This window comes from Bos indicus x Bos taurus, chromosome 16 (genome assembly GCF_003369695.1).
Source record: "Bos indicus x Bos taurus breed Angus x Brahman F1 hybrid chromosome 16, Bos_hybrid_MaternalHap_v2.0, whole genome shotgun sequence".
Classification (NCBI taxonomy): domain Eukaryota; kingdom Metazoa; phylum Chordata; class Mammalia; order Artiodactyla; family Bovidae; genus Bos; species Bos indicus x Bos taurus.
Genome location: NC_040091.1, coordinates 1,784,032 through 1,811,530, shown reverse-complemented (window position 1 = coordinate 1,811,530; position 27,499 = coordinate 1,784,032). Strand labels below are relative to the sequence as shown.

The window sequence follows — 27,499 nt, the reverse complement described above, 5'->3', positions numbered from 1 at the left end:
AACGTTGTGGAGAGGATCACAAACATGGTATCAGAGGACGGGGCTGTAACTGCTGGTGGTTCTAGTCACAAGCCATGTGACTTTCATCTCCTAGGATCATGGTGTCTCAGTGAGCTCAGCCTCGTGGGAGAACCTGGGCACTGGGAAACACAATACACACACTTTAATCAGCGATGGCTCCCAGTCCCCAAGAACATGGCATTTTAGTCCCAGAAGGCACTGTGCACATTCTAGGCTGTGTGCGGGTGAGTCTCAGGATGTCCGCCAGAGCTCAGGGCTGGGAAGCACTGGCAGGAAGCGGGGTCTGCAGGGCTGTGGGCTGGTGAGTGGCAGGGCTCCCGGTCAGGCCTTCCTCCCTGCAGCCCATCCACGTGGCTGGCTGTCCCATTCAGGTGTCAGGTGTCAGGACCCCTTCCTGGGGGCTTCTGCCCTCACAGGAGGGCTGGGGGCTTCAGGAATAACGTTTCAGAGGAGCTCTTCCTAGATAGAGGATAATATTCTTAAAAGACAGTTTTGTATGACGAGAAGAGTCCGGAATATAGTCAGACACTACACTCGAGTTCCAACTGTGCTGTTTACAAGGACTTTCCTTAAACCTTGGAAATGTCACTTGGTCTCTCTGGGTCTTTGTTTTCTCAGTCATGAGATGGACTTTGTAGGACCTGCCCTTTGTACCTCAGAGTTTTTGGGAGAGCCAGGTCAGAAGGCGTATGAGAGCCCTCTGGCAGACACTGATGTGGGTAGTGATTGCTAATATGATCACTTTTTTTGTTTTCTTCCAAAACTCAAAAATATTAACTTGACCACCCTTGACCCCAGTGCTACGTATTAGTATAAGGTCCTGGGTTAGGCGCTTTCTCACCAGATTTCTCTAACGTTTTGGAGGGACAGAAGGTGGCACACAGGAACTCCCCTAGAGGCAAGGTCCACACGGGCTAAACCGTCCTGGGGGGCACAGCACGGCGGGGGTGGTCAGGGCGAGACTGCTGCCGCTTCCTTTATTGTTTTAGATCCCTGGTTGGGGCAGGAGTGAGACCCGTGCGGGACCAGCAAGAGCCTGGGCCTCGCTTGCCCTCTCAGAGCCTGAGGTGCTGGTGGACATGCCTTGTCCTGTACGCATCCGCGTGTCCCCCACACACGGGACACGGGCCCGACGCACAGGCAGCAAACGTAAACACACACACGCCACATGCAGTCACACGCATACCACGCGGGCACACCCTGTACACAGCACACACACGCCACATGCAGTCACACGCATGCCACGCGGGCACACCCTGTACACAGCACACACACGCCACATGCAGTCACACGCATGCCACGCGGGCACACCCTGTACACAGCACACACACGCCACATGCAGTCACACGCATGCCACACGGGCACACCCTGTACACAGCACACACACGCTCACACACGTGCACAGGCTCTAAGAAGATAGGAATTGAGCTTAGACGCTACAGAAAATGTGGTCGATGTCCTATTGACTTTTAACCATTTAACAAATACTCGATCTCATATTAGAGTTGTTCTTTTAGAAGCCTTTTAAATCACACTTTATGTTATAGGAAAAAAACTCCCAAGCAGGCTAAAAAAGTAGAAAAACCAGATCCTAGGAAAGCCCTTTAACATGCGCTAGAGCCTGTGAATGGAGCAGGAAGGGCGCCCCTTGCCCTGCCTGCAGAGTAGAGAAGAAAGGCTGCATTTGGGCAGCCACCCAAAGCAGGCAGGAGGGAAATAGTGTGGGTCCAACACAGACTGGGAAGACAAGGGTACAAAATGTGGTAAAAAATCTTCTAACCCCAGAAGATCTGCCCTAAGGTGGCGCTGCCCCTCCCCTTACTCACTTCCCTCCCCTGGAAGTGTTTTCTGCACACGCCCGCTGTGTCCCGCCACCTTCCCCCGCAGATCAGCTGAGTTACAGGGACATAGCCAGGGACACCCCCCATGTGTCTACACTCGACGCTGCCACCCTGGAGCTGGGGGAGATGCCGGCCTTCCCGGTTGGTTTGCTTGGCCAGTGCTCCCTCCACCCTCTCATTCTCCCTCAGCCTTCCTCCCGCTCTTTCTCTTTCATTTGGCAAGCAGTCTTCCCCCTCCATGTTCCTGAAGATCTCTGAAGCATAAAGAGTGCATGTTGGGAGTGCGGTGTCCCAGTCTGGTGTCTCTCTAACATGGCTTGCTTGCTTTGACCTCCTTATTTGCTCCCTGGCATCATCCCAGGTCAGCATGGATGCTATCAGCCCAGCTCTGGAAACAGAATTTTACAGTCCTCTCTACTCTAGAGCAGAGGTGGGCAGGACTCGGGGAGAGAGGCCTGTGCCTAACCGACGTGAAGGCCCATCCAAAGAGCAGGTCGCATTTTCTTTAAAGTTGTTTCACTTAGTTCCCGTCTGGGGAGATTGGCCGTTCCCACTGCCTGTGTGGTCCTTGACCAAACCAGAGTGAGAAACGAGGGCTGGGCCGGGGGGTGAGGCCCGCAACGCAGGCGCCTGAGCAGGTGTCCCTGGGCCCGGGCCAGGCCACGTGACCTCCCGCCTCCCTGCCATGGCCTTTCCTCATGGGCAGCTTTGGTGCGGGTCCTGAACCAGAGTTCACAGCGGGTGAGTGACGGGCGAGAGCAGAGAGGGTGCTGGAGGCCCCAGGAGGAGGATCCGCCCTCCGCTGTCTCCTGGAGCCCAGGCAGGCATGGGGAAGACCCCCGCGTGGACTGCATCTGAGCCGCCCGTTCCTCCCTCTGCCACAGATGAGTGAGAGCGAGGCTCTGATCAGTGTGGTGAACCGCATGGTGGAGAGCTCCTCCCCCAGCGCCCAGCTCTTCATGCAAGTAAGGCCTCTGCCTGGCAGCACGCTCCCGTCAGCATCATTCCCGCCTCCCGTGCATGGTCGAGCCGCTCCTCTGCCAGGCCTTACCCCTGGGCTCAGCCCGGCCTTCCTCCTTTCATTCCTGGGGTCGCCTCCATTCTTCATGTTCGTGGGTAAATCGGGCTCATTCCCCAAACCATCAGCATAGCCAGCCCTGACATCTCATGCCATGCCAGTGATCACAGAGTGTCCAGGACTTCTTCCTCGCGTTTGGTGTCTGCTTACCAGTGGCTGGGGTGGGGAGCATGGGGCGTGGTGTGCAGCCGTCCAGGGACACTTGTGCAGGGTGGCTGCGTTCGCTGCATGTGTCACCAGTGGAAGGCGCGCTTGCCGGACCGAGAGGCGCCTCCGGCTTAGGCCCAGTCCCTGGGACTGGCACGTTGTCTACTAGGGCAGTCATTTTCAGACGCTTCCGATGCTCCTTCCTTCTCCCAGGTCTTATCCTCAAAACCAGCTGAGACTTAACTGTTGTTCCCACGGTTGTTACGCGTGAGCCGTTTGGGAGCTACCCGGCGCTGGAGCCCCTCCAGAACCGCTGGGACGGGCTTCGGCTGGGCCGTCCCCTGCTCTCCAGCAGGCAGAGCGCCGGCTCAGCTCGGGTTCTGGAGTGGGTGCTGTCTGAGCTGGAAGGCTGTGGCCGGTGGCAGGAACAAGGCGGGGCCGTCAGCTCTCCCGTGCCCGCACGCCCTGCCCTCTGCCGCGGTAACCAGTCTCCTGTTCCTGCAGGTCCCTCCGTACCCAGAAGTGTTCCAGGACAGCCTCCACACCTACAAGCTGAACGAGCAAGACACAGACGTAAGAGCAGCTTACTGCTCCTTCTGCCCCTCTGGCCCCACTGCTGCCCCCTCATTCTAGCTCTCCCCTTGGGGGCTTTTCCTGTGCCCCCTCTCATCCCCTGTGGCCCCTCACAAATCTGGTCCCTGTCCCATCTCCCTGCAGACAGTGCTCTCTGCCCAAGCCCCCTCAGCCCCTTCTCATCCTCACTGCTCACCCTACCTGGCATCGTGGCTGTGTGTTTCTCCACTGAGTGCGAGGCCCTCTTGTCTATAGCAGTGGCCCATGCTTATTTCAGGCACGCAGACTTTAGTAGGAAGTAGCCCCAGGTGCCTGGAAGGAAGACTGTGGCCCGGTCCCTCCTCAGGGAGCTTCTGGGCAACAGGAGGCTCGGGTCTCAGCAGACCTGTCCCAGGGCCTGCAGGAGGGCAGGGCTGGGCGCCATGCTAGCTTGTGGGCCCGGGACACGAGCAGGTGGTATATGAGCCAATCTTGAAGTAAAGGACCCAGGGGACAAGATTCTTGGTCCATAGAAGGGAGCCAAGGGGGTGTTTGAGGAGTGGCGTGAATACAGGTGTGGACACAGGAAAGTACATGTCTCCCCAGGAAACAAGTTGGGCCTCACCTGCCTCTTCCCACTGGCCTTGTGTGGGTGGTGGATCTGCCCAGCAGGCAGGGCACAGGTTCCATGCAGGCCAGGACCCGACCTCAGAGGGACCCCAGCGTCAGCCGTCCTGAGACTCTGGAAGGAGGAGGGGAGGTCAGGGTCCCGTGGGCCTCAGGACCAGTGTACATTGTTCACTGGTTTTACTAAGACTTGTTCGGAAACCGGCGTACCCCTCCGATCCATACATACCTGGAGGCCTGAGAGGCGAGGCCGTGTTATCGCCTCAGCCCCTTGTGAACTGGCACCCCCAAGAGGAGGGGCGAGCAGGAACTCAACATTTAGCTCTCGGCCCTCTCCCTGCTCAAGCTGACTCGCTTCCTCAGAATAAGTCCATCTCCTCCCCCAACGGGTCTTTGGGGAGTGCCCCAAGGTGAAGACAACTTCCTGTTCGCAGGAGCCTCCAAGGTTAGGGTGAAGGTCCAGGCTTCCTGGGCAGGGGAAAGGAGGTGGTATCCAGAGGCCCAGTCCTGCTTATCCAGTTCCCAGGTCCCTGTCAGGCCATGCCCTTGACTTCCTTCTCTCTCCCTCCCTTCCCCCTTGGGGACCCTAGAAGCTGCTGGGCAAGTTGTGTGAGCAGAACAAGGCGGTGCGGGAGCAGGAGCGGCTGGTGCAGCAGCTGCGAGCTGAGAAGGTGAGAGCCGTGGGGTTGTCCTTAGCGGGCACACGGGGGCTGGCCCAGAGAAGGGGTAGGTGGCTCCTCCATCCTAACTCAGCTGCTGAAGCTTTGTCCCTCCCCAAACCTCTGTCCTGCCCTTACTCAGCCCTGCTGAAGCTCCTCTGGGGATCTTGGCCAGTGTGAGGAACCTCCGCTAAGCTGCCTGGCTGAACCCCTGTGGCTCTAGCCCTTGCTGCCGAAAGCCCCAGCGAGGAGTTAACAGGGCTCCTCATAGCATTCCCCTGCCTTTCTTCAGGAAAGTCTGGAAAGTGCCTTGATGGGGACCCACCAGGAACTGGAGATGTTTGGAAGCCAGCCCGCCTACCCAGAGAAACTGCTGCATAAAAAGGAGTCGCTGCAGAACCAGCTCATCAACATCCGGGTGGAGCTGTCTCAGGCAACCACGGTGATCCTGTGCTCCTCCCTGCTCAGAGAGCCACCCCTCCCAGCCTGGGCTCCCCTAGTCCCCACTCTCCCCGAGGGCAAGAGCAAGCTGTCTGGGAGGGAAGTAAACAAAGCCCTTAATGCTGCCTTGCAAAACGGCAGCAAGCCGCCTCATCCCATCGAGTCTCCACCAGGGAGCTTGGCTTCTTTCCCACGAGCCACATCTGCGCCAGGATTTGTTCACGACAAAGTGAAGTTGAGGGCCACTTACTTCCTCGGCTGCTTTAACAGCTTTGCTGCACACCCTTTCTCTCCCCTCTCTGGAGAACCAAGACATTGGCAACATGCCACCCTGGCTACTTCCTAGTAGGCACCGGGCGGGCCCTCCAATGCAGACAGCAGCAGCAAAAGCCCTGGAAAACTGAAGCCCAAAGGGAGGAAGGTGTCTAGCCTCCGGAGGGTGGACTCCTCTGGCTCTCCTTTAGTCTCTGTCACCCACCCTGGGGACAGCACAGGGGCATAGGAGTGAGATCAGCCCCTTTCAGCCTGTCTGGAGAAGATCCTGTTTTCTTCCTATTTGGGCGTACGATAGGCTAAGCAGTTTGCACCTCCTCTAAGGCCAGGGTTTGGCTGTCATCAGACTATCTCAGCCCTGTGCCTTCTCCCATCCCTCCGTGTCCTCCTCCCCAACCTGCCAGACCCCAGGTGCCCCGGCCCGAGGCAGGACGAGGAGGGGCGGTTTGGCACTTGCGGCTTCTCAGTGAGCCCTCCCCTTGCAGGCCCTGGCGAACAGCACCATGGAGTATGAGAGCCTGGAGGCAGAAGTCTCTGCCCTGCACGACGAGCTCTGGGAGCAGCTCAGCTTGGACCTCCAGGTGAAGGGGCTTCCAGGCAGGCAGGGCCCCTGTCCTTTGGTCCACAGTATCTTCCTTTCATGCTTTGGAGAGTTCAGAGACTTAAAACCGGGAGGTTGTCCTGGAATGAAAGACAAGGTTCAGTTCAGTTCAGTCACTCAGGAATGTCCGACTCTTTGCGACCCCATGGACTACAGCACACTAGGCCTCCCAGTCCATCTCCAACTCTTGGAGTTTACTCAGACTTATGTCCATCGAGTCGGTGATGCCGTCCAACCATCTCATCCTCTGTTGTCTCCTTCTCCTCCTGCCCTCAATCTTTCCCAGCATCGGGATCTTTTCAAATGAGTCAGTTCTGTGCATCAGGTGGCCAAAGTATTGGAGTTCAGGGTGTGTTAAAACAGACTCTCAGTTTCAGGGTGAAGATAATGTGGGAACATTCTTTAGTTCTGTCAAATCTTGGGGGACAAAGAGAAGTTGAAGCGTGGGAGACTTTAACAGACATGCAGATATAAACAATGGCGAGTTTTTAGACGGGAAAGAGGCCTTCCTTTCTGGCATGGGTCAGGAATGCCTGCTTGGAGGCAGGAGGATGGACACTGGGGGCATTTTCTTTTCCGCCCTCTGTCTTCTCTCTCCCCAGGCTCCACTCCTTTGGCTCACTTTGTAAGCCCTGTCTCTCTGAGGCAGTTAACACCCTGCTTTCCCCTTTCTTCTTCCTGGTAACAAAGCTTACCACCCAACCTTGCAGCTGTCTAGGTGGGTGAGGTGAGGGCCAGAGGCCCCACGCGCCACCATGTCCTGTGGGCAAGGCCTCAGTTCGACATGCACATTTTGGGAGATGGGAGAGCATCATGGTCAAGGTGCCGGCTCTTGAGACAAGTAGACCCAGATTCAGATGGTGGCCACGCTGCTTACTGACAGACGGTCTTGGGCGTGAGCCTCTCCACCTCTGAAGTGCGGACAACTGCTGTCCTTGCCTCAGAGAGGTGCTGTGCAGCCGCAGTGAGTCCGTGTGTGCAAAGCACTCAGCGCAGCCCCTGGTAGGGGTTGGGGGGCACAGGGAATGCTAAATCAAGGGAGCTATTGTTTTTCAAGGAGTGGACACTGTAACTGAGGAGAATTCATGGCAATTAGGCAGAAGTTGGATGCGGGCATTACAGAAGGGCTATTTGGCTGTGAAACAAGACAGTAAAGCTGAAGCTCTCGCCCCGGGAAAACAGGCCACCACCAAGTGTCCACCTAAGGGGCGGTCACTCCAAGACCATCCTGAGCGCCCCTGGGTGGGGCGGGATCAGAGGGACAGGTCCTCGCTCTTGGTTTACTGAAGAGGGCTCTTTGCTGTGATAACAGAGCCCTCTTCTCCCGCAGTTCTGGACGCTGAAGAGACAGAGGCTGCCCGTGAAGAAGGCGTGTGCTGGAGGGATGTGTGTGCGAGCGTGAGCGCGGGAATGCTCCTGCCAGGACGCTCCTTGGTAGCAACTTCCTTTGACCTGCTTTCTGGCCGTTTCAGAATGAGGTGCTCAACCGGCAAATCCAGAAGGAGATCTGGAGGATCCAGGATGTAATGGAGGGGCTGAGGAAGAATAACCCGTCCCGGGGCACAGACACAGCCAAGCACAGAGGTAGGTGCTCTTTCCAGCAGCCTCCTGGGCTCCTGGCCTCAGCAGAAAAAGCGTGTCTCTGGTCTCCATCCCGCAGCTGCCAACTTGTACCTCTGCAGGCCCTCACACCATGCTCAGAGCCAGTCTGGGCCTTCTCAGGGCTCCAGAAACGTCCCCCACCCAGAACAGACCAGATACACCAAAGAGGCTGTTGCCTTGATCCTCTTGATTCCTCCCTGGAATAGGTCAAAGAGCACAGCGCTTTCCTGGCCCTCAGTTCAGTTCAGTCACTCAGTTGTGTCTGACTCTTTGCAACCCCATGAACCGCAACACGCCAGGCCTCCCTGTCTATCACCAACTCCCGGAGTTTACCCAAACTCATGTCTACTGAGTTGGTGATGCCATCCAACCATCTCATCCTCTGTTGTCCCCTTCTCTTCCTGCCTTCAATCTTTCCCAGCATCAGGGTCTTTTCAAATGAGTCAGCTCTTCACATCAGATGGCCAAAGTACTGGAGCTTCAACTTCAACATCAGTCTTTCTAATGAACACCCAGGATTGATCTCCTTTAGGATGGACTGGTTGGATCTCCTTGCAGTCCAAGGGACTCCCAAGAGTCTTCTCCAACACCACAGTTCAAAAGCATCAATTCTTCTGAGCTCAGCTTTCTTTATAGTCCAACTCTCACATCCATACATGACCACTGGAAAAACCATAGCCTTGACTAGACAGACCTTCGACAAAGTAATGTCTCTGCTTTTGAATATGCTATCTAGGTTGGTCATAACTTTCCTTCCAAGGAGTTAAGTGCCTTTTAATTTTATGGCTGCAGTCACCATCTGCAGTGATTTTGGAGCCATGGGCTAACTGGTGATCTGAGACCACTAGCTTAGTGTCTTCCTTCCTTCAGCCCAGGGACTTTGGTCTGGCTCTCTGTGACCCTTGGAGGCAGTGGTGTTATTTCCATCCATTATCTTTTCCTGCCCAGCTTGCCTCTCGACAGCCAGCCTGTGACCCAGCCCCAGTCCCTTCAGCAGGCCAGGTGGCCCTGACACCCTAAACCACCCCCTGCCTTCCCACCACAGAGCCCGGCTACACTCCAGGCCACACCCCTGCCCCTGTCCTCACCTCTCTCCTCTTCTGCTTCCCCAAGGAGGACTTGGCCCCTCGGGCACCTACAGCTCCAACAGCCCCGCCAGCCCTCTGAGCTCTGCCAGCCTCACCAGCCCACTGAGCCCCTTCTCCCTGGTGTCTGGCTCTCAGGGGTCCCCCACCAAGCCTGGCTTCAGTGAGGTAAGCTGAGGTCGTGGGTAAGGTGGGCCGGGGAGGGAGGACCCAGTCCTCATTTGCTTGAAACTGTACAAATTCTGTGCTCATCTCCTCCCCAGAGGCCCCTAGTGCTCTGTCTCTCTCACTAAGATGGTCATTCTCACACCCAGTTTGTGAACTTCACTCCAGATTTCTCCTTTGCCTGTTCTTATCTCTAGCTGTCATTTTTAGTTGCCGTTTAGGGCAGTCTTCCTGAGCTCCATGATGGTTAGCAAAGATACCAAACACTTAATAGAAATTTAAATCTGGGATTGTTTCAGGGACAGGAGAGCTGAGAGTCAGTGTGGGAAGCATTTTCTGAGTCAGTAAACCAGCAAGTCTTTTCTGAGACTGGGCAAGGGATGGTGTGAGGCCCTCTCAAGAAAGATGCCTGCGGGGCTTTACCCCATTCACAGTGAACAGCCCTCCTCTGGAACGTGGTGGCGTGTGTCTCAGTATTGAGCCACACGGTTCAGACTGCAGAAGCGCCAGTGTTCCAAAGAGAAGGTGGAATCTAAGCTGGGCCATGAAGCATTGGGGCAGGTAGAAGGACAGGCGGAAGGCATTAGTCAGGAGAGAGAGCAGAACAGAGGTAGAAGGGAGGATGTGCCCAGAGTGATGGGGGTGGTGATGAGGAGAGAGCTCTGAAGAACATGCTGGGGCCTCAGTACAGGAGGGCGTCACGGGCAGGCAGGGCTTGCGCTGCAGATGGAGTCCACCCTGGCTCGGGTGGGAGTGAGGTGGTCCTGGGCCCGCCCCGGCTTGGGTCGGAGTGTGGTGGTCCTGCCCCGCCCAGGCTTGGGTGGGAGTGAGGGGGTCCCGGCCCGCCCCAGTTCAGGTGGGAGTATGGCGGTCAGGCCCGCCCAGGCTCCTGCAGTGTCACGTCTGCCTCTGCTAACGTTCTCTTCTTCTGCTCTCACAGCGGCTGCTCTTGTTCCTCCTAACGCTCTGGCTTCTCTCTGCCTCAGGAGCCCGGCCCGCCGCGGCCCCCTCTCCCCAAAGCCTACGTCCCCCTGGAGTCTCCTCCCACTGTGCCTCCACTCCCTAGCGAGAGCCGCTTCTGGCCGCACCCCAACTCCCCTTCCTGGCACCGCGGTGGTGAGACAGCCAGGGGTCAGGTACCCAGTGCCCTCGGGCCCCGAGGGCAGGGATGGAGGGAACGGCCTGCAGGAGACCAAGTCACTGACCCTATGCCAGGGTTGACTTTCCCACAGCTCAGCGTTCCTGGCTTCTGTCTAGTCAGACTCTGGGATGAGCAAAGGGATGGCTGAGGCCCTCGTACCGGCCCTCTTTCCCCTTTTGCTTCCTGTGGACAATGGAAAACTGCGTTGCTGCCCTGCCCCATGGCAGCCCATGGCTGTAGGTGGTGGGTTGGGGCCCTCTCCCTGCCAGCGTGACCGACAGCGGAGACCCCGCGGTGCCCCATCCCCACCAGTGCCGTTCTGGTCTCGTCCTGCCTCGGTCCACCTCAGCCCCCGTCCCCCCACGCTCTCCTTCTCCCCTTGCCTGTGTCTCTGGGCCTCACCAGCCCCCGGAATGTAAGGATACACACACTTTCTCCCCTGTTCTGGCTCCTTCTCTCACCTGAATCGCTAGCCAAGGTTCAGGAGAAATGTGCAGTTAGGCTTGGAAGAGTTTGCGTGCTGAGTAGAAAGAGTCGTAAAACAGGCTCAGCCATTTACTGGTAATATGCACAACCCTGAGGGTCTGCCCGGTAAGGTGGGCAGGACAGGCATCATTACCTCAGTTTTACAGACAAAAACAGGTGGTAGGACTCACCCAAGCTCTCCAGTTAGGCCAGAGCTAGTTTCTGACCTCTGGTCTAGTTACATGGTTCTGGGAGTCCACAACCCCAATGCCCTTTTCCTTCCCACAAAACTCATCTGGTTTTCTTGTGGGAAAACCCGATAGAATCCTCAGAGATCTTTGGTTTTGTGGCCCCCTCTTCCAGTCGTTCCTCCTCTGGCTCACAGCAAGTCTGTACATTTCATGTTTGCCATGAGGGAATTTCTCTGATGAGCCTCAACTGGGGGCCTCTTGGAGACCCTGAGCCCTCATTCCACAAGAGGGCCCCACATTGGCATGGGTGGGAGGCTCAAGTGCATCCTTGCCCACTTGCCAGTGAGTGCACAGTCTCCCTGCTCCATGTCTCTTTCAAAGGTTGGCACTCCAACCATTGCAAAACAAAGCATCACCACCCAGGGCCAAGTTCTCCGAGGTTACTGTAGCACAGTCCGTCCATCCATCTTCTCATCCTTTCTCCCTAGCCCAAGGCAAGCTACGAGCAAAGCAAGAGAGACCCCCAACAGACATCCCCCCTGGACACCTCTAGAGACATCAGCCTTGTGTCCACCAGGCAAGAAGTTGAGGCAGAGAAGCAGGCGGCTCTCAACAAAGGTACCCCTGCCCCGCTGTCCCCTAGAAGCAAGGCTTCGCACCAGGGGGGAGCCCAAAGAGGTGCTCGCTCACACCCAAGAAAGCGCTTCCCCACCTGGGCCTCCACCTTTGCAGCGGGGCGGGACCGAGCCCCTCTGAGAAGGGGCGGGGCCGAGCCTCCCTAAGAAGGGGCGGGGGCCGAGCCCCTCTGAGAAGGGGCGGGGCCAAGCCTCCCTTAGAAGGGGCGGGGCCGAGCCCCTCTGAGGAATGGGCGGGGCCGAGCATCTCTGAGAAGGGGCGGGGCCAAGTCTCCTTGAGAAGGGGCGGGGCCGAGCCCCTATGAGGAGCGGGCAGCCCTGCGTCCCTCTTTGTGGGACCCACTGGCCACTGTGTCTCCCTGCAGTGGGCATCGTACCCCCACGGACCAAGTCACCCACCGATGAAGAAGTGACCCCATCGAGGGTGGTGAGGAGGAGTGCCAACGGGCTCACCAATGGCCTCTCCTCCCGGGTGAGTGCACGCCCGCAGGCCCCGAGCTTGCCCGAGTTGGGCTGGGAGTCAGCCTCTGTGTGGCCGCCTGTCACAGTTCAGGAAGCCCGGAGCTAGAGGAGGAAAGTAGAACAAGACAGAAGGGAAGCAGGGGAGTGCTTCAAGGAAACACGCCATGAGACAAGGAAGCTGTGCATAATCAAGATACCATATTGAACAAAATTGTTATATGTGCCACTGATGAAACAAACGCTAAAGTCAATGGTCAAAGATACATGTGCTGGCCAGAGGCACTGTGTTAGTTTCCTAGGAAGTTAGCAAAATGCCACGAATATGGTGACTGAAAACAAATTATTCCCTCACCATTAGAGAGGCCAGCATCCAGAATCAAGGTGTCTGAGGTGGGCTGTGTGTGCAGGCTGAGGAAACACCCATTCCGTGCTGCCCTCCTGCCTTCTGGTTGTTGCTGGCAACATTTGGCTTGTAGACACATTCTTTGGCTTGTAGACAGGCCACCCCAATCTCTGCCCCACCTTCAATCACCTTCTACTCTATATGTCTTCTTTTTCCTGTTGCTTATAAAGGCACCCATTATTCAATTTAGAACATACCACATTTGAAAATGATCTCATCTTGGGCTCCGTAGCGTAATTACACCTGCAAAAACTCCATTTCCAAATAAGGTCACATGCACAGATACTGCGGTTAGGACTTAGATGTATTCTTCTGGGTTCACAATGTAACTCATTACCGGCAGGCTTCCCAGAGAAGGGAAATTTTAAGGGATACTGGCAGGTAAAAAGTCGGAGGGCAGGGGAGGGCACCAGTCCGAGCCCTGTCCTCCCCCCGCAGCAGGAGCGCCCCAAGAGTGCTGTGTTTCCCTGCGAGGGCAAGGCCAAAATGAGCGTGGAGGAGCAGATGGACCGCATGCGGCGGCGCCAGAGCGGCTCCGCGAGGGACAAGCGGAGGAGTCTGCAGCTCCCACCCAGCCCGGCCCCCGACCCCGGCGCCCGGCCTGCCTATAAAGTGGTAACGTCCTCCCGGCCCCACAGACATGGCCTGGCGTCTGCCAGCACTGCCCACTACCAGGCATGGTCAACCTCAGCCGGAGGGGCCTGGAGGAGGAGGAGGTTTCAGCAGGGAGGGGCCAGGACGGACCCAAGCCAGGCAACTGGGAGACCTGGGGAAGCTTCTCCCACGCTGGGCAGAAGACATACTGCAGCAAGCGTTTGCCTCTTTAGTGTTTTAAGAAAAATAACTCACAAAAAGAAATGCCTTGATTGTTTTAGTTGAAGTGAATTATACAAAATTCATTGAATAGAGAATAGTACAGAATCCACAGCCTAGATGTTTCTAATGTTTCTAGAGCATTTCCTGCGCGCTTAGAAGGTCATCATCACAGCGCACCAGCACATGCTAGATGTTTCTAATGTTTCTAGAGCATTTCCTGTGCCCTTAACATTGGGCTGGGGGTGGCAGAAGGTCATCATCACAGCGCACCAGCACATGCTACAGTACAGGTCCCAAGCCCTTTTGTCTCGTTTAGTCGTTTCAAGGATACTGGACTAGGAAGTGTTACCCCCACTGTTGTTGTGGTTCAGTCACTAAGTCGTTTCAGACTCTTTACGACCCCATGGACTGCAGCACACCAGCCTTCCCCATCCTTCACTATCTCCTGGAGCTTGCTCAAATGTATGTCCATCGAGATGCTGATGCTAATTAACTGTCTCATCCTCTGTCACCCCCTTCTTTTGCCTATAATCTTTCCCAGCATCAAGATCCTTTCCACTGAGTTGGCTCTTCAAATGATGTGGCCAAAGTATTGGAGCTTCAGCATCAGTCCTTCCAATGAATATTCAGGGTTGATTTCCTTTAGGATTGACTGATTGGATCTCCTTGCAGTCCAAGGGATTCTCAAGAGTCTTCAGCACCACAATTAGAAAGCATCAATTCTTTGCTCTCAGCCTTCTTTATGGTCCCACTCTCATATCCATACATGACCACTGGAGAAACCATAGCTTTGACTAGATGGGCTTTTGTCCCCATTTTAGAGACCGGGGGAAAAGTCATGAGAAATTAAGGAGCTCTGGGCCACACAGCTCCTAAGTGCAGAGCTAAGAATAGCCCAAACTATGGGGCTAACTTCTCTTTCCACTAAATTTCAGAAATACAGAAAAATTATGACCCATAAATCCTGCCCTTTTTTCATGTGATAAGGCTAGAGATCCATGTAAGACACACTGATTCCGTTACTCAAAATATATGGCACAGGATGTGAACGCAGGTGAGGCGGGCGGAGAGAGACAGGCACTGACAGGAGACAGTGATGAGGTGTTTCCTCTGCACCCTTGTAGGCGAGCAGGCTTTGGACAAGCACCACGGAAGGAGGGTAGCTTTGCAGTGGGCGTGGTGGGTACAGTGGGGTGGTTGCCAGGTCAGGCGTGCTGGGCAGGGCCGGTGAGGACCCCGGCGTGGTTGGGGCTGCCTGGAGGCAGCGGGACACAGGCCCCGCGTGGTCCTGACTCTGCCGCCCCCCAGGTGCGCCGCCACCGCAGCATCCACGAGGTAGACATCTCCAACCTGGAGGCGGCGCTGCGAGCCGAGGAGCCCGGCGGGCAGGCCTATGAGACTCCACGGGAGGAGATCGCCCGGCTCCGCAAGATGGAGCTGGAGCCCCAGCATTATGACGTGGATATCAACAAGGAGGTGAGCAGCGTCCTGCAAGAGCAGCACAGGGTCGGGGTGGGGGGACCGTAGAAGGGCGTGGAGGTGGTGACCGCGTCTCTCCACAGCTCTCCACCCCGGACAAAGTCCTCATCCCTGAGCGGTACATTGACCTGGAGCCCGACATGCCCCTGAGCCCAGAGGAGCTGAAGGAGAAGCAGAAGAAGGTGGAGAGGATCAAGACGCTCATTGCCAAGTCCAGGTAACAGGCCTCAGGTGACCTCTACCTTCTCCGCCCACCCTGGCACCCAGGACATCGAGGGCACTAGCGCTCCTGAATCCAGTGCCCGGACATGTGGTTGGTTCTCCCAAGCCTCCCACCGTGGAAGAAGTGGTTTGAGGCGGCAGACTGGGCCGAGACACGTGGCTGGGTCGGTGACGCAGCCCTCGGTGCCACAAAGACCTCCTGGGCGCATGCATGTGCTCTCATCAAGACAAACGGATGAGTTGCCCTCTGCTGACTTCTTTTCCCCATCAAGGCTGCCCTGAGTGTTCTCTTAAACCTTCTAGTTCGTTCTGAAATGTTGCAGGCAGGGGTCCTGACATGCATTTTGCCAGGGTCCTACTCACCCCAGGGGACAGGCTTGCACACTCACAGGCCCCTGGACCCCCACCACCCTCAGCCCGCAGGTCCCCCAAGCCAGCTGGACCATCCTGCCCCCTCCATGTCTGTGTGTCTGTGCCTCTTCAGTATGCAGAACGTGGTGCCCGTCGGCGAGGGGGACTTTGTGGACGTGCCCCAGGACTCAGAGAGCCAGCTGCAGGAGCAGGAGAAGCGGATTGAAATCTCCTGTGCCCTGGCGACCGAGGCCTCCCGCCGAGGCCGCATGCTGTCTGGTGAGAGGGGCTGGGCCTCGCTCTGCCAGGGAGACCGGCTGCCCAGGAGTAGGGGAGGCAGTGTGGCAGGGGCGAGCATAGAGCAGGGCAGTGTTCCTTGAGGTCAGGATGAGCGCTTGTTGAGCACCAGGGACTGTGCTAGGCTCACGGGGTGCGAAGGGACCAGAGTCGCTGACATCTGGGAGCTCCGAGTCACCATGACCCGCCTCGCTGCTGGTTGGCGGAATGGCCAGAGGCCGTGTGGGGAGCGCAGGAAGCCGCTGTACCTGTGCAGGTCCAGGAAAGGCCCAGAGAAGGGGTGATGACTGAGCCTGATGCGGAGATATACAAGTGTGTGCCAGAGTGTGGCGGAGTGAGGGCCAGTGTTCCAGGGCATTCTCCAACTTCCCATTCGTGCTGCAGGCAAATAACAGGAATGAAAAGGGAAGATGGTACAAGTAGCCAATAGAGTCACCACCTTGGCTATTGACCCAAACCCACTTTCCTGCTAAGAAAAGATGAGTGTAAGGAGCTGACTTCACACTGATAGAAAGTCTAGGGGGTCTTAGTGGACACTACAGGGTGTAGCCAGTAGAATTAACTTCTCTTCCGTCTGAAGGGAAGCATCCTGGAAAAGAGGAAAATGTAATTGGGAAGAATGGAAGAGACTCTGTGAATGGGAGGCTTTGTGGTGGAGGAAGTGGTCAAGTCACGAAGCCTGGGAGACAGAATATTCCCTCTTCCTCAACATGAAAGGTGCTTCGGATGGAGAGGGGGAAGGCTCCAAAGGCCAGCCAAGACAAATGCCCTAGATGGATGCCAGGCTTGTGGTAACTTTAGTCGTGCTGGCCACAGTTCTAATGCCCTGGGTGAGTGTCAGATTAGGATCGTGGCTAGACGCACAGAGGAAGGAAAGGCTTTTCATGTTAGTGGCACAGGGTTTCAGTCCTGGCTCTTTTCTGCATCTGTAAAGTTTAAATCAAGATACCTGTCTAGTGGTGTGAGGATGGAAACAAGGGGTGCTAAGCAGGTAGCACCGTGCCTGGCGCTCAGTAACTGCTCAGTAAATGCTCCCCTGCTGTGGGAGCGGTAGTCCCAGTGCTGGGGGTCATATTAGTTGAAATAGCAGCAGCTAAAGTAGAAGCAGGAGCCTTTTGTGGTTTTTCTAGCTATTTTAAATATGGATATTTTCAGAAACCAAAGCGTTTTGAGATACAGCAAAAGGGATCTAAGTAAGCTTTAAGAGAGAAGCTACTAGCAGTTGGGGTGTAAATGGACTTTAGAATGGGTGGCCAGGGAAAGTCCTTGGAGATCTTTCAGAAACAAGCTCTCAGTTGGCAGGAGAGGAGAGCAAGAGAAGTGATAGGCTTCAGAGAGCCCCATCCTGCAGCCAAAAGGCAGCAGAACCAGTTTGGCTACAAGGAAGCTTCTGTCAACCGCCCTGTAGTTTAGCTACAAAATGAACCCGAACCTTCCAAAGATCAAATTCCACATGCTCTGGGCAAAAGGCAACTTCCTGTTTCAAGAGTTAGAACAGACGGCGCTATTAAAACTTCTCTGACCCTCCCCAGCCCCTGGCTTTCCCTGCTACAGCTCCCCTACCGAAGGCGTTGTGAAAACAAAGCTCACCCTGGCTTTTCAGATTCTCCCTTGATACACATGGGCTTACATTCCAGAGTCTGTGTGTGCAAAGCAAATGGTCACCCTGCTTTTGCCAAAACCCCAACTATTTAAAACATGGCTGTGGCCCGGCCAGACCTCAGACTTACCCTGTCCCCACCGCCCCGACCTGTGGCTCACGTTCCCAGAGCTCTGCCAGGCACGGCAGATGCTGTGTGGGAGAGGGTGCCCGTGGGCTGGTGCAGCGGGAGGGGGTGCAGTTAGGGCCTGAGTGCAGCGTGTGGCCTGGGTGCGGAGGCGGGCGGCCAGCTTGTAGCCGTTGTCGGTGTCCTGGCGTGCAGTACACGGAAGATGGGGCAATAGTGGGTTTGTCCATGTGGCGTGATGTCATCGCAGTGTCTGTACTGGGTAATGGTTGTAGGTACACATGTATGTGTGTATATTCACGTATGTGATGTATGCGTGGAGGGAATGTTTGCAAATATAGGAGTGTGTCTGTGTGTGCAAGATGCCTATGGGTGTTGTGCAGAGACCCATTATTTATCAGTACAGGTGGTGTTTGGGAAACTGTTGCTGTGAGTGTACAATATGTAGGTGGAGGTGGTGCTTAAACATGCAGATGTTTACACGTGATGGGCTTTCTTTGCAGTGTGATGGATGATCGAGGCTATTTGTGTATATGTTGTGCACAGTGTGTGTGTGGAACTTTTGTGAAAACACACCGACGTGTGCAGGATGGAGAGAGCACAGCCTCATGAACGTGAATACGTGTGACTGATTATTTATACGTGCAGGTGTGGTAGTACTTGTGAACACACAACTGAAGTAGCACATTGTACAATGCCTATGTGCTGCATATGTGAACTTATTTTGATGGACATGTTCATAATCTGTGTTTAGTATTTTTCTGATTTCGTAGAGGTTGTATTTAACATAATTAATCTTTCTTGTTCTCGCTCATTTAGTATCATTATGCATGTACGTGTGCTAAGTCACTTCAGTTGTGTCTGACTCTTTGCGCCCCCGTGGATTACAGCCCACCAGGCTCCTCTGTCCATGGGGATTCTCCAGGCAAGAATACTGGAGTGGGTTGCCGTGCCCTCTTCCAGAGGATCTTCCCAACCCAGGGATCGAACCAGCATCTCCTGTCTTGGCAGGCGGGTTCTTTACCACTAGAGTATCATTATAAATGTCCTTATTTTGCTGACCTCTGTGGAAGAGATGCCCTTGGGGTCTCTAATCCGTACAGGTCTATTTGTGGCCCTGCTAAATGCTCCCAGACTGTGAAGGCTTTAAAGTTAATATGTCTCCTTTTCACAGAAGGTGCTCTCGCCTTCAGTTGTGCCTCAGTGGGCCTCTCAACTCCTCTTTCTCTCTCCCTCTCCTAATTTTCCTATTTCTAATCTCTCATGGGCTAGACACCCAGCAAGTCAACACCTATCATAATTGTGTTTAAATAAGTATCTGGACTCCAAGGAACTCTTGAGTGAATAAATTGTAAGAGCTTTATTGCATGCACATTGTAGCATCTATTTGGCTTCCTTAAGATCTTCCTTGCTTAGGTTTTGGTTTTTTGACTCTTAGGAATCGAAGTTACCAGACAACTACCCATTGAATCTGTGATACGGGTGTGCACATGGATGTGTGCTTCAGAGGTGTTTGTGGATGTATTTGTATGAAAAGTGACAAGTGTGTTGGGTTGTGTACGAGGCGCAGGCTCAGTCGTGCCCACACACACACATGAGTTGTGTGCGCTGAGTAGAAAAGTGTGGTGTTGCTGGACCCATGCAGACTGGATCACTTCCTTCTGTATGTTTGTGGGCATGCACAGATGTGCCGCGGGGCTGCGTGGGCCCTTTCTCCTGTGCAGAGGCCAGGGAAGGTGATGAGGACCCAGGCAGGGTGGGAGCAGGGGTCTGGGAAGGCCGGTGCCGGGGTCCCTCTCCGGAGGGAGACATTGTGACCCTGGCCCAGGCCTGGTTCTGCTCTGAGCCTGAGTGAGGCTCCCACAGCCACACCAAGGGAGCACGGGGGTCTAGAGACTTGCAGGGCTTGTTCCTAACACTACGACTCCTTGTCCTTCATTTTGCTGTTCTCAGCATGGAAAAGAATGATAATAGAGTAAAATCTCATTAATTCAAATGTCACCACTTTCGGGCTTAAATGATCTGTTTAGAGGTGGATTGAAGTTGGCCTTTCCTGGATGGATGAAAAGAGATCTCAAGTGACAGCGGGAATCGCTTTTGAACCCTCCAGTCAAAGTTAGACTGGTTTGAAGCCCATCAGGAGCCTCTGTCCTCGTGGAGCTGATAAACACTGGGATCACTCCACTTTGAGTCATTGAATGAGGGCCTGGTGACTTGGATTAGTGTGATTTTACTGCACTATTAATCATGGTCATCAGTGATATCACTGCCTCTGAAGGTGCCACCCCTCACCCTGTCCACAGTCGAGGGGAGGTGTGAGCATCTCCCCGCTGCACAGATGGAAGGGGAGCTCTAGGCTCAGAGGGGCCAGCATCACCCCCAGTCACCCTGGTTCTCAGCAGAGCTTGGATGCGGCCAGGTCTCCCCTGGGGCCCCGTGCTCTCCTCCATGGCGACCCTGGAACCAGCTCCGCTCAGCTTGAACAGATGCCCAAGCTCAGCGCTCCTCTCTGCTTGCCTCCTGCCTTGCTCCCTGCGTGGAGGAGGGCCTCGCTTGCTCTGGGCACCGGCCTCATGCCTCCGCCTTCCCCACCCCCCACCCCCGCAGCCCCTATTCACTGCCCTGTTCATTTCTGTTTCCAGTGCAATGTGCCACCCCAAGCCCTCCCACCTCCCCTGCCTCCCCGGCTCCACCAGCCAACCCCCTACCGTCTGAACCCCCGCGGGGCGCCGACAGCAGCCATGTCATGCGGGTCTGAGCTCTGACGTAAGCACTTTTCTACCGTATTTCATCCAGCCCCGGGAGTGGGACCCCTGCCCTCCCCCCGCCAGCCGCCTGCACCCTCCATCCCGCCCGCCATCGCTTCTCCCCGCGCCGGCGCGCCTCGCCGCTCTTCCCCTCCGTCGGTCCATCCCGCGCGGTGCTGGGCTGGAGCCGGCTGGCAGGGCTGCTCCCGGAAGCTGCGGTGCCAGTGGCTTTGCGTCTCCAGGAGCAGACGGGACAGAGGCCGCTCCTGTCCGCTGTCAGAGGGCTACCCCAGCTCCCCACCCCTGCACCTCCTGTCGGCCTGCAAGCCTGCCATCTGTTTCCTTCCTCAGAAGCCCCTAGAAGCTGCTTCTCCCAGATCTTATCTCTCCCAGATGGTACCCAGGTCTTCTGTAAAGTAAAGTGGCCCCGGACAGCTCTAGGCAAAGGCTGTGTCCCTTCCCCCTAGCACACAGCCCCTCAGTATCAGGCAGCTGAACAAGGACTGACTTCTGTTCCTTTGTCCGCCTCTCACAGGGTTGAGGGGTGGTTTTTGCAGAAGAGACTTTCTGGGCGGGTGGGCTGGAGGGCCCTCCCCGTGCAGCGCCTTCTCACCCGCGTCTCTCTCCTCCAGTGCAAGCCCTGGCTGAAGCCAACGCCGCGAAGCTCCAGAGAGCCACGTTCTGAAGCCGCCTCTGCCCCGCGGCCCACCCTGGCCCCCCAACCCCTGCGCTCCCACGGGAATGCTGCGGGAGCCAGGCCAGGGGCTGGGGTCGCCCAACAGCAGCACAGACACCACGGTGTCCACACCCCCGGGACTCCGGCCCGAGATCCTCGCTACTCAGACAGCCACCCTAGGCTGGGCGTCAGGTGGCGGGGTGAGGAGCGCCATCCTGTCCGCTGCCCTCGGCACAGGGAGCCTCGCTCTGGCCCTGGCTGGGGTTGTGACAGCCCTGCTGGAACATTCCTTGGTGGAGAAGATGCAGTGGGGAATGCACCCTGGGCCCTCTTAGGTTAGGACTTGTCGCTCGATGCCAAGAGTGGGGCCTGCCGTCATCCCCTTCCATCAGCCCCGCCCTGCTGTCCAGCGGTGCCCAGGGTCTTGGCACATCCCGGTTTATTGGGTGCTCCTTTGGGGTCCAGTGGAGACTGACCACCTGCCTGAGCCAAAGACAAGCTGACAAGAGATGGGAGAGGCTCCTCGGCTCCCAGAGGGGAGCGCTGGCCGTGGGTGGGAAGCGGCAAGTGTGTGCAGCGTCTGAGGGCAGGTTGAGAAGGGGTAGCGGAGAGAAGGGGAGAGGTCTCGGGAGGGCAGGAGGAAAGGGACTGGCAGGACTCGTGTGCGGGGAGGAGGGGGAGGACAGAGATGAGAAGGGAATGGGGTCGGTTTCCCCGGGGTGGAGCCTCAGGTTAGTGCCAGGCACAGTGCCAGGTGTCAGCTCAGCTCTCCCCACCTTGTGCCGGGATCGGGGGCTGCCAGCTCCAGGACCCCCACGGAGCACGCTGCTGTGGGGAGGAGGTGTGCGCTGAGGGCCCGGGGAGCGTGGGCTGGGGACAGCTTCTTCTGGATCTGGGCCTGATGTCGGCCTCCCTGTCCTGGGGTCAGGAGCAGAGACAAGGACCTGTCTTGGTCCTGCTGGAAGACCAGAAGGTGTGGGGTGGTCGGGGTGTGGAGCGTGTGATCAGCCACGGGGCCTTCCCTAAACGTTTCTGTGACACCATCTCATCGCCTTCCCCCTGGAATGTGCTGTGGGCCAGCTGAGCGTGTGTCCCAGGAGGGCAGATGTGGCCTGAGCCTGGTAGGCCAGATTCTGGAGTCCTCCTCTCAATCCCAGGCGTCCCACACAGGGACAAGTTGAAGCTGTTGGAGGGTCTCACTTCTCGCGTGGCTCATTCACACCCTGCGTAGCCAGGGGACCAGTGGCGGAGAGACAGGAGCAAAGCCTGCTGTCCCTCCGCTCCACCACCTTCAGATGAACGTAGCCAGAGAGGACGGAGGAGCTAGAGTGAAAACCCTTGGCCCCTAGACCTTCTCTTTGCCAGGGGTGCTTCCCCGAGACTTCAACCTGAGCTTCAGAGACCCTGAGAACGATTCCTTCATCTTCTAGCAATTCCTCTCCACTCCTTCGTGGCTGGGACAGTTATGGTTCATATGCGAGTAAAGCTGACAATTCACTTGACAAATATTCCCTGAGCACCTTTTATGTACCAGGCGCTGTTGTAGGTGCTTAAGACATTCCCATGTTTCGGAGGGTTTACAGACAGGAGGATTCGCTCACCCTCACATCTAGCAGGTTTTTGTAAACGTGACCCTTGGCTGCATCTCCCATCTTCAGCACAGCTCAAGCACCCCAAACGTGTCCTTTCTCCCCCATAGACTGACAGGTGGGATCAGCTCCCCGGTAACCTTCTCTCCCTTCTCCATCTTCTCCCACACCTTGTCCATCCATAAAAAGCAGATTTTGGGGGTCCTTCCACGCCTTCTCCCTTTCTTTGTGTCTTTTTTTTAAGTGATATTTTTAGAAATACATGTGAAATACCAAGGATTAATGTCTGCCCCTCTGCGACCTCTCTTTCACCTCTTTTTCATAAAGCTGGCTCTTTATGTTGCTTTACATGCCTTAATATATGTTTTGTGAAGATTATCATATTGCAGATGTATATGTAATATATATATATATATATATTTGTTTGGACATCTGATCCTTTCCTGAAACTCCTGCCCAGGCCCGTTTTCTCTCCTTTCCTTTCCACATCATTCCAAGCATACTGTGGCCATACCCCATGCCTTTTGATCCAAAGAGGGGGAGAGGAGTTATTTTAAGACAGATCTATTTTACATTTTTGTTATAAAAGCAAATCTATTTTCCACATGTGCAATGTCTGAATGGAATTGGCAGACGATGTGAGGGACTGGGGGGCTGCCTCTAGGTCCCGCCCTCCACCCTTCCCTCCTCCTCAGCAGCCTCCTCCTTCCCATTCCCAGTCTGCCAAGGGCTGGTCCCCAGAACTCAGCCGGAGAGGATCTTGCCAGGGCAGGACATTCTCTTGCAGTCCTGGTCTAAGGATTTGATTACACTGTCAACTTTTGATGACTCTCTAGGGTTATTGAATGTGAACCTTCTTGAAGGAAATGTTTACAGCTGTGTGCACAAAAGCAGACCCTTGCAGGCATACACCCCCAGATGCGCTCCTGGACCACCGCCTTTATCACCCTGCTGGAATATGCCAAACAGCACTGAGAATGTCGGTCTATTGTTTGATGGACCCAGGGTATGGTGCAACGGCCAGTGCAAACAGTTTGACATCTCTGGTCCTTCGGGGCAGACACATTCAAGTTCCTTGGACTTCTCACATTCCTTTCACTTGGTCCCTCTCTGGTCTGAGTGACATCTACAGCACCTGCCTCCCTCTGTGACCTTTCTTCTGGGGCCCGTTGTTAAGGGGATGGTACCCCAGTCTGGCATCCAGACTGTGAAGTCAGCCCTGAGGGTCCGAAGGATGAGGTGCATCTCAGCCTTGCCCAGGACTTTCCTGCTGCTGGGGCCCTGAACTAAGCCAGCTCAGCCTTCCAAACTGCTTAGTGACTACTGAAGTGGGCAAGGGGCTCTTGCTTTGCAAGGATTTGGGCAGAATGGAAGTCTTTTGTCCAGATCTGGAATCAAAGGTTTTGGAGCCTAGCACAGAGCTCCTGGCCAGCATCTGAAGCCTGGCCTCCCACTTTGACCTTTGCTGGCACCCTATTCCGAGCTTAAAACATCTTGCTAGGAATGAAGGGGGCCTGGCTGGGGGCCCAGAGCTAAGTAACCCACCTGGGGAAAGCCCTGGTTACCAATCTAGGGCCTTCCCAATTAACACATTACCTCCCTCAACAATAACCAGGAGGCTGTAATCAAGTACTAATGTTGTCACTTTAGAGATTTTCTGAGGTTGAAGGCTGTGCGTACTTGCTCACCTGTGTTGGTGAGAGGGATGCTCTTGGAGCAGGGCCGACTGTAGCAAGACAGAAGTAATTCCCTTCCCTTTAGGCAGCCCCTCACCTGGCAGCTCTTAAAACTAAGGAAAATATGAAATATACGTATATATACATATATCTATTTATGCACATATTGGGGCCAATTTGATTTGCTAGTATTAGACAATAAACTCTACAAGGAAATTTATGGTCTTGGTGTCTTTATTTAGTATAAAAATGACCTTAGAAGAAGAGTTAAGGTTAGATAAACAGTGAGTATCTGTCAGGGCTCCATAGCAGCCCCTTAGCTTCTTTCTAGCCAACAAGCCCCTCCCCAGGGAGGGGCCATCCCAACTGACAGGTGAGAGCTTGCTTCCTTCTCAGCAAAATTCTTTTTATAGATACAGGTACTGAAGCACTCAGTGAACTCTGCATTTGTATCTTGCAAGTTTGTATAAACCCAATACAGGAAATAAATGGTTTGTGCAAGTGGCGTGTCTCTGGCACTCCGTGTCCATGTCTGCCATGCCTGGCCTTGGGGTCCATGGCAGTTTACATGCCTGGCAGAAAGGGCGAGGAGGCCTGGGCCAGGCCTTCCCTAAGGGACCACCCGCTCCCCCTAAGCCGGGGGCTGCCCTCCTTGGCCTGCCTCCTGGGCAGGAATCCCAGAATTCTCGGAAGGATGGGACCTCCCCGCAGACTGGGGATGATGGTTTGCTGTCAACACGACTGTCATCTTTTTGATCCATGTGATCCCAGATCAAGACTTGTCCCAAGTCTGAACAATGGAAGCATCACGTGCTTTAGGCCCTGGAACCTTCCGCTGAAGTCACGGTGGGGGTTGGTATCAGAAAGGCTGCCTGAATTCTTTTCATCCAGCTTCAGAGATTTGGGGCCACATCTCCTGGCAGGTACTCAGTGCTTATCCTTTATTGACACTCAGTGTGAAGGACTTTAGCAGAGCTGCTCAATTTGAAATGTTTGTGAGGAGTGAGAATTAAGAGACCCTGTGAATTCTGTGGGGAAGCGGGTAAAGAGTGAACATGAGCCCAGGACAGCAGCAGGCTTTGCTGGGCTTCCGCAGGATCTCTGGGGAGAGAAGGTGGCATTCCTGGTTCGAGAAAGAGGATATATAGGAAGGCAAGCTTGATTAGCTTGGTTCTAATAGCTGGTTTTGAATTCTGGGCACCTTTTCTCATCCCTAAAGGGCTAGTAGCACCTGTATTAATGACTGGATTTTGGATTTTGTAACATCCCAAGAGAGTTATAAACCTTAATGTCCTTTGTGAATCAAGAACTGGGACCAGATGCAGGCTCGCGCAGAAGCCTGTAGAGCTGGAGGAGGCGTACTGGAGAAGTTGCCCACACACCGGACCTGCTTTTCTGTCTAGGCCAGAGCCAGGGGCTTGGAGAGGACATGGAGCGTGATGGCCCGGCTTCCCTCTAGGCAGGATGCTCACAGGCCCTGACTGCTCCACACTCTGGCCCACATCAGTCCTTCCATCAAGTCAGGCTAGGGGTGCAAAAGAGGTTGGTAGTCAGCAACCAAACATGAACAAGCAGCTCGGAGAAGGCCCTTTAAGGAGCGGACTCTGTAACTGCATGGCCATGTCCTTATTCTTGATGACGGGTGTGCTGGGGGCCAGGCAAGCAGCCAGACTTCAGACCCTACTGCTGCAGGGAATGGGGGCCATGCCACACACCCACTCATCCCCAAACCTCCAGTGCAGAACTGGCTCACCCCACTGCGAGACTGGTGCAGCAAAGGAGACATTGTGCTCAATTCCTGGTCCTGCTCCTTGCTAGCTGCATAAAGATTTGGAGAAGTCACTAAAATTCTTGAATCTCAATTTCCTTGTCTGTGAAATGGGGATATTAACTACCATCCATAAGGAGCTCTCGAGAAAGTCAAATAAAAAAAGGGATGGAAAGCACTTTCAAAATGCAAATTCATTTACAAATGTGAGGAGACGGTAGTGACCCTGTGTTGGCCCCTTGGCTGTCTTTAGGGTCACGATGAAGGGAGAGGGAGAATGTCTTCTTGGAGACCCTTGGCTGACCCCACGGTCTTCGCTGGAGGACTTCGGTAGGGCCCCTACCCTTCAGCCACTGGGGGTCCTCCCCCTGCCGCTTCCATCCCTGCAGCCCCGGGGAGCAGCTGCGCTCTCCCAGCCCTTCCCCACGGACCAGACCAGGCATCCCAGGGCCTGCGTCCTCCTCTCTGAGGTTGCCCCCACGAAGGGGCCCCTCTTCAGCATGGTGGGCTGTAGACAAGCCCGTGGGCCCAACTCTGGTACACAGTGCTGTCATCTGAGGATCAGATGAAAATGGTCCAATTTCAGGACAGTTCAGTTCCTAGCTTACAGGTGGGCTCCATGGCTGAGAGGAATGGATTCCTAGCTGCTACTCCTAGTAGCTCAGATGGTAGAGAATCCGCCTGCAATGTGAGAGACCTGGGTTCGATCCCTGGGTTGGGAAGATCCCCTGGAGAAGGAACGGCTACCCACTCCAGTATTCTGGCCTGGAGAATTCCATGGACTGTGTAGTCCATGGGGTCACAAAGATTCGGACACAACTGAGCGACTTTCACTTTCACTCCTGTGGGAGCAGTTTGAAACCATAACTGAAATCCAAATCTTTCATAAAGCAGCACTAGACAATAGAGTAATAATAGTAATGTTAATAACAGTATAATTATTACAGCTGTATGAAAATAGTAATAACAGTGGCTCATTAAGTATTTATTATGAGCCAGGTACCTAGTTCTATGTACTTCACATGCATTTACTCACTAATTCTCACATTTATGTGATTATTATCCAAGAAACTGAGGCACAGAAAGAGTGAATAGAATATCTAAAGGTCTTATGAAGCTAGAGTGAAGCCCAGGGCACTCTGATGTCATAGCCTGAGCTCCCTACCTACCAGTTTCAATGGGAATTATACGGCCCCCTAAGGGTGATTTTGAAAATTTTCAGGTCTTAAGTTGTCTTAGTGTTAAGGAGGCAAAACTTTTACTGGCATTTAGTAGCTCCAATGCACAGGAGAGTTTTCCAAAATAATTAATTGCCTTCTGTCCTGTATAACTTTCAGTTCAATTCAGTCGCTCAGTCGTGTCCGAATCTTTGCGACCCCATGAATCGCAGCACGCCAGGCCTCCCTGTACATCACCAACTCCCGGAGTTTATCCAAACTCATGTCCATCGAGTCGGTGATACCATCCAGCCATCTCATCCTCTGTCGTCCCCTTCTCTTCCTGCCCCCAATCCCTTCCAGCATCAGGATCTTTTCCAATGAGTTAGCTCTTAGCATGAGGTGGCCAAAGTACTGGAGTTCCAGCTCCAACATCAGTCCTTCCAATGAACACCCAGGACTGATCTCCTTTAGGATGGACTGGTTGGACCTCCTTGCAGTCCAAGGGACTCTCAAGAGTCTTCTCCAACACCACAGTTCAAAAGCATCAATTCTTTGGTGCTCAGCTTTCTTCACAGTCCAACTCTCACATCCATACATGACCA

General features: G+C 54.8%; 1 protein-coding gene across 20 annotated transcripts in view; it reads left to right on the top strand.

The window, feature by feature from the left end:
- The window catches only part of PLEKHA6 (pleckstrin homology domain containing A6), a 138,305-nt gene extending 114,116 nt beyond the window's left edge, over nucleotides 1-24,189 (top strand). For 8 of the 20 annotated variants that reach the window (XM_027564210.1, XM_027564209.1, XM_027564222.1 and 5 more), the window contains 16 exons: nucleotides 2,747-2,827; nucleotides 3,592-3,660; nucleotides 4,857-4,937; nucleotides 5,218-5,367; nucleotides 6,125-6,220; nucleotides 7,713-7,824; nucleotides 8,956-9,095; nucleotides 10,079-10,228; nucleotides 11,378-11,507; nucleotides 11,890-11,996; nucleotides 12,828-13,004; nucleotides 14,514-14,681; nucleotides 14,768-14,901; nucleotides 15,391-15,536; nucleotides 19,924-20,047; nucleotides 20,661-22,897. In XM_027564210.1, coding sequence (XP_027420011.1) covers nucleotides 2,747-2,827; nucleotides 3,592-3,660; nucleotides 4,857-4,937; nucleotides 5,218-5,367; nucleotides 6,125-6,220; nucleotides 7,713-7,824; nucleotides 8,956-9,095; nucleotides 10,079-10,228; nucleotides 11,378-11,507; nucleotides 11,890-11,996; nucleotides 12,828-13,004; nucleotides 14,514-14,681; nucleotides 14,768-14,901; nucleotides 15,391-15,536; nucleotides 19,924-20,039 — 1,857 coding nt within the window. In that variant the 3' untranslated portion in view covers nucleotides 20,040-20,047; nucleotides 20,661-22,897. Of the gene's footprint in view, nucleotides 1-2,746; nucleotides 2,828-3,591; nucleotides 3,661-4,856; nucleotides 4,938-5,217; nucleotides 5,368-6,124; nucleotides 6,221-7,712; nucleotides 7,825-8,955; nucleotides 9,096-10,078; nucleotides 10,229-11,377; nucleotides 11,508-11,889; nucleotides 11,997-12,827; nucleotides 13,005-14,513; nucleotides 14,682-14,767; nucleotides 14,902-15,390; nucleotides 15,537-19,923; nucleotides 20,048-20,660 lie in introns of all 20 variants that reach the window. The other 12 variants (XM_027564217.1, XM_027564213.1, XM_027564224.1 and 9 more) reach the window with 10 other exon arrangements.
- The last annotated feature ends 3,310 nt before the right edge of the window (nucleotides 24,190-27,499 follow it).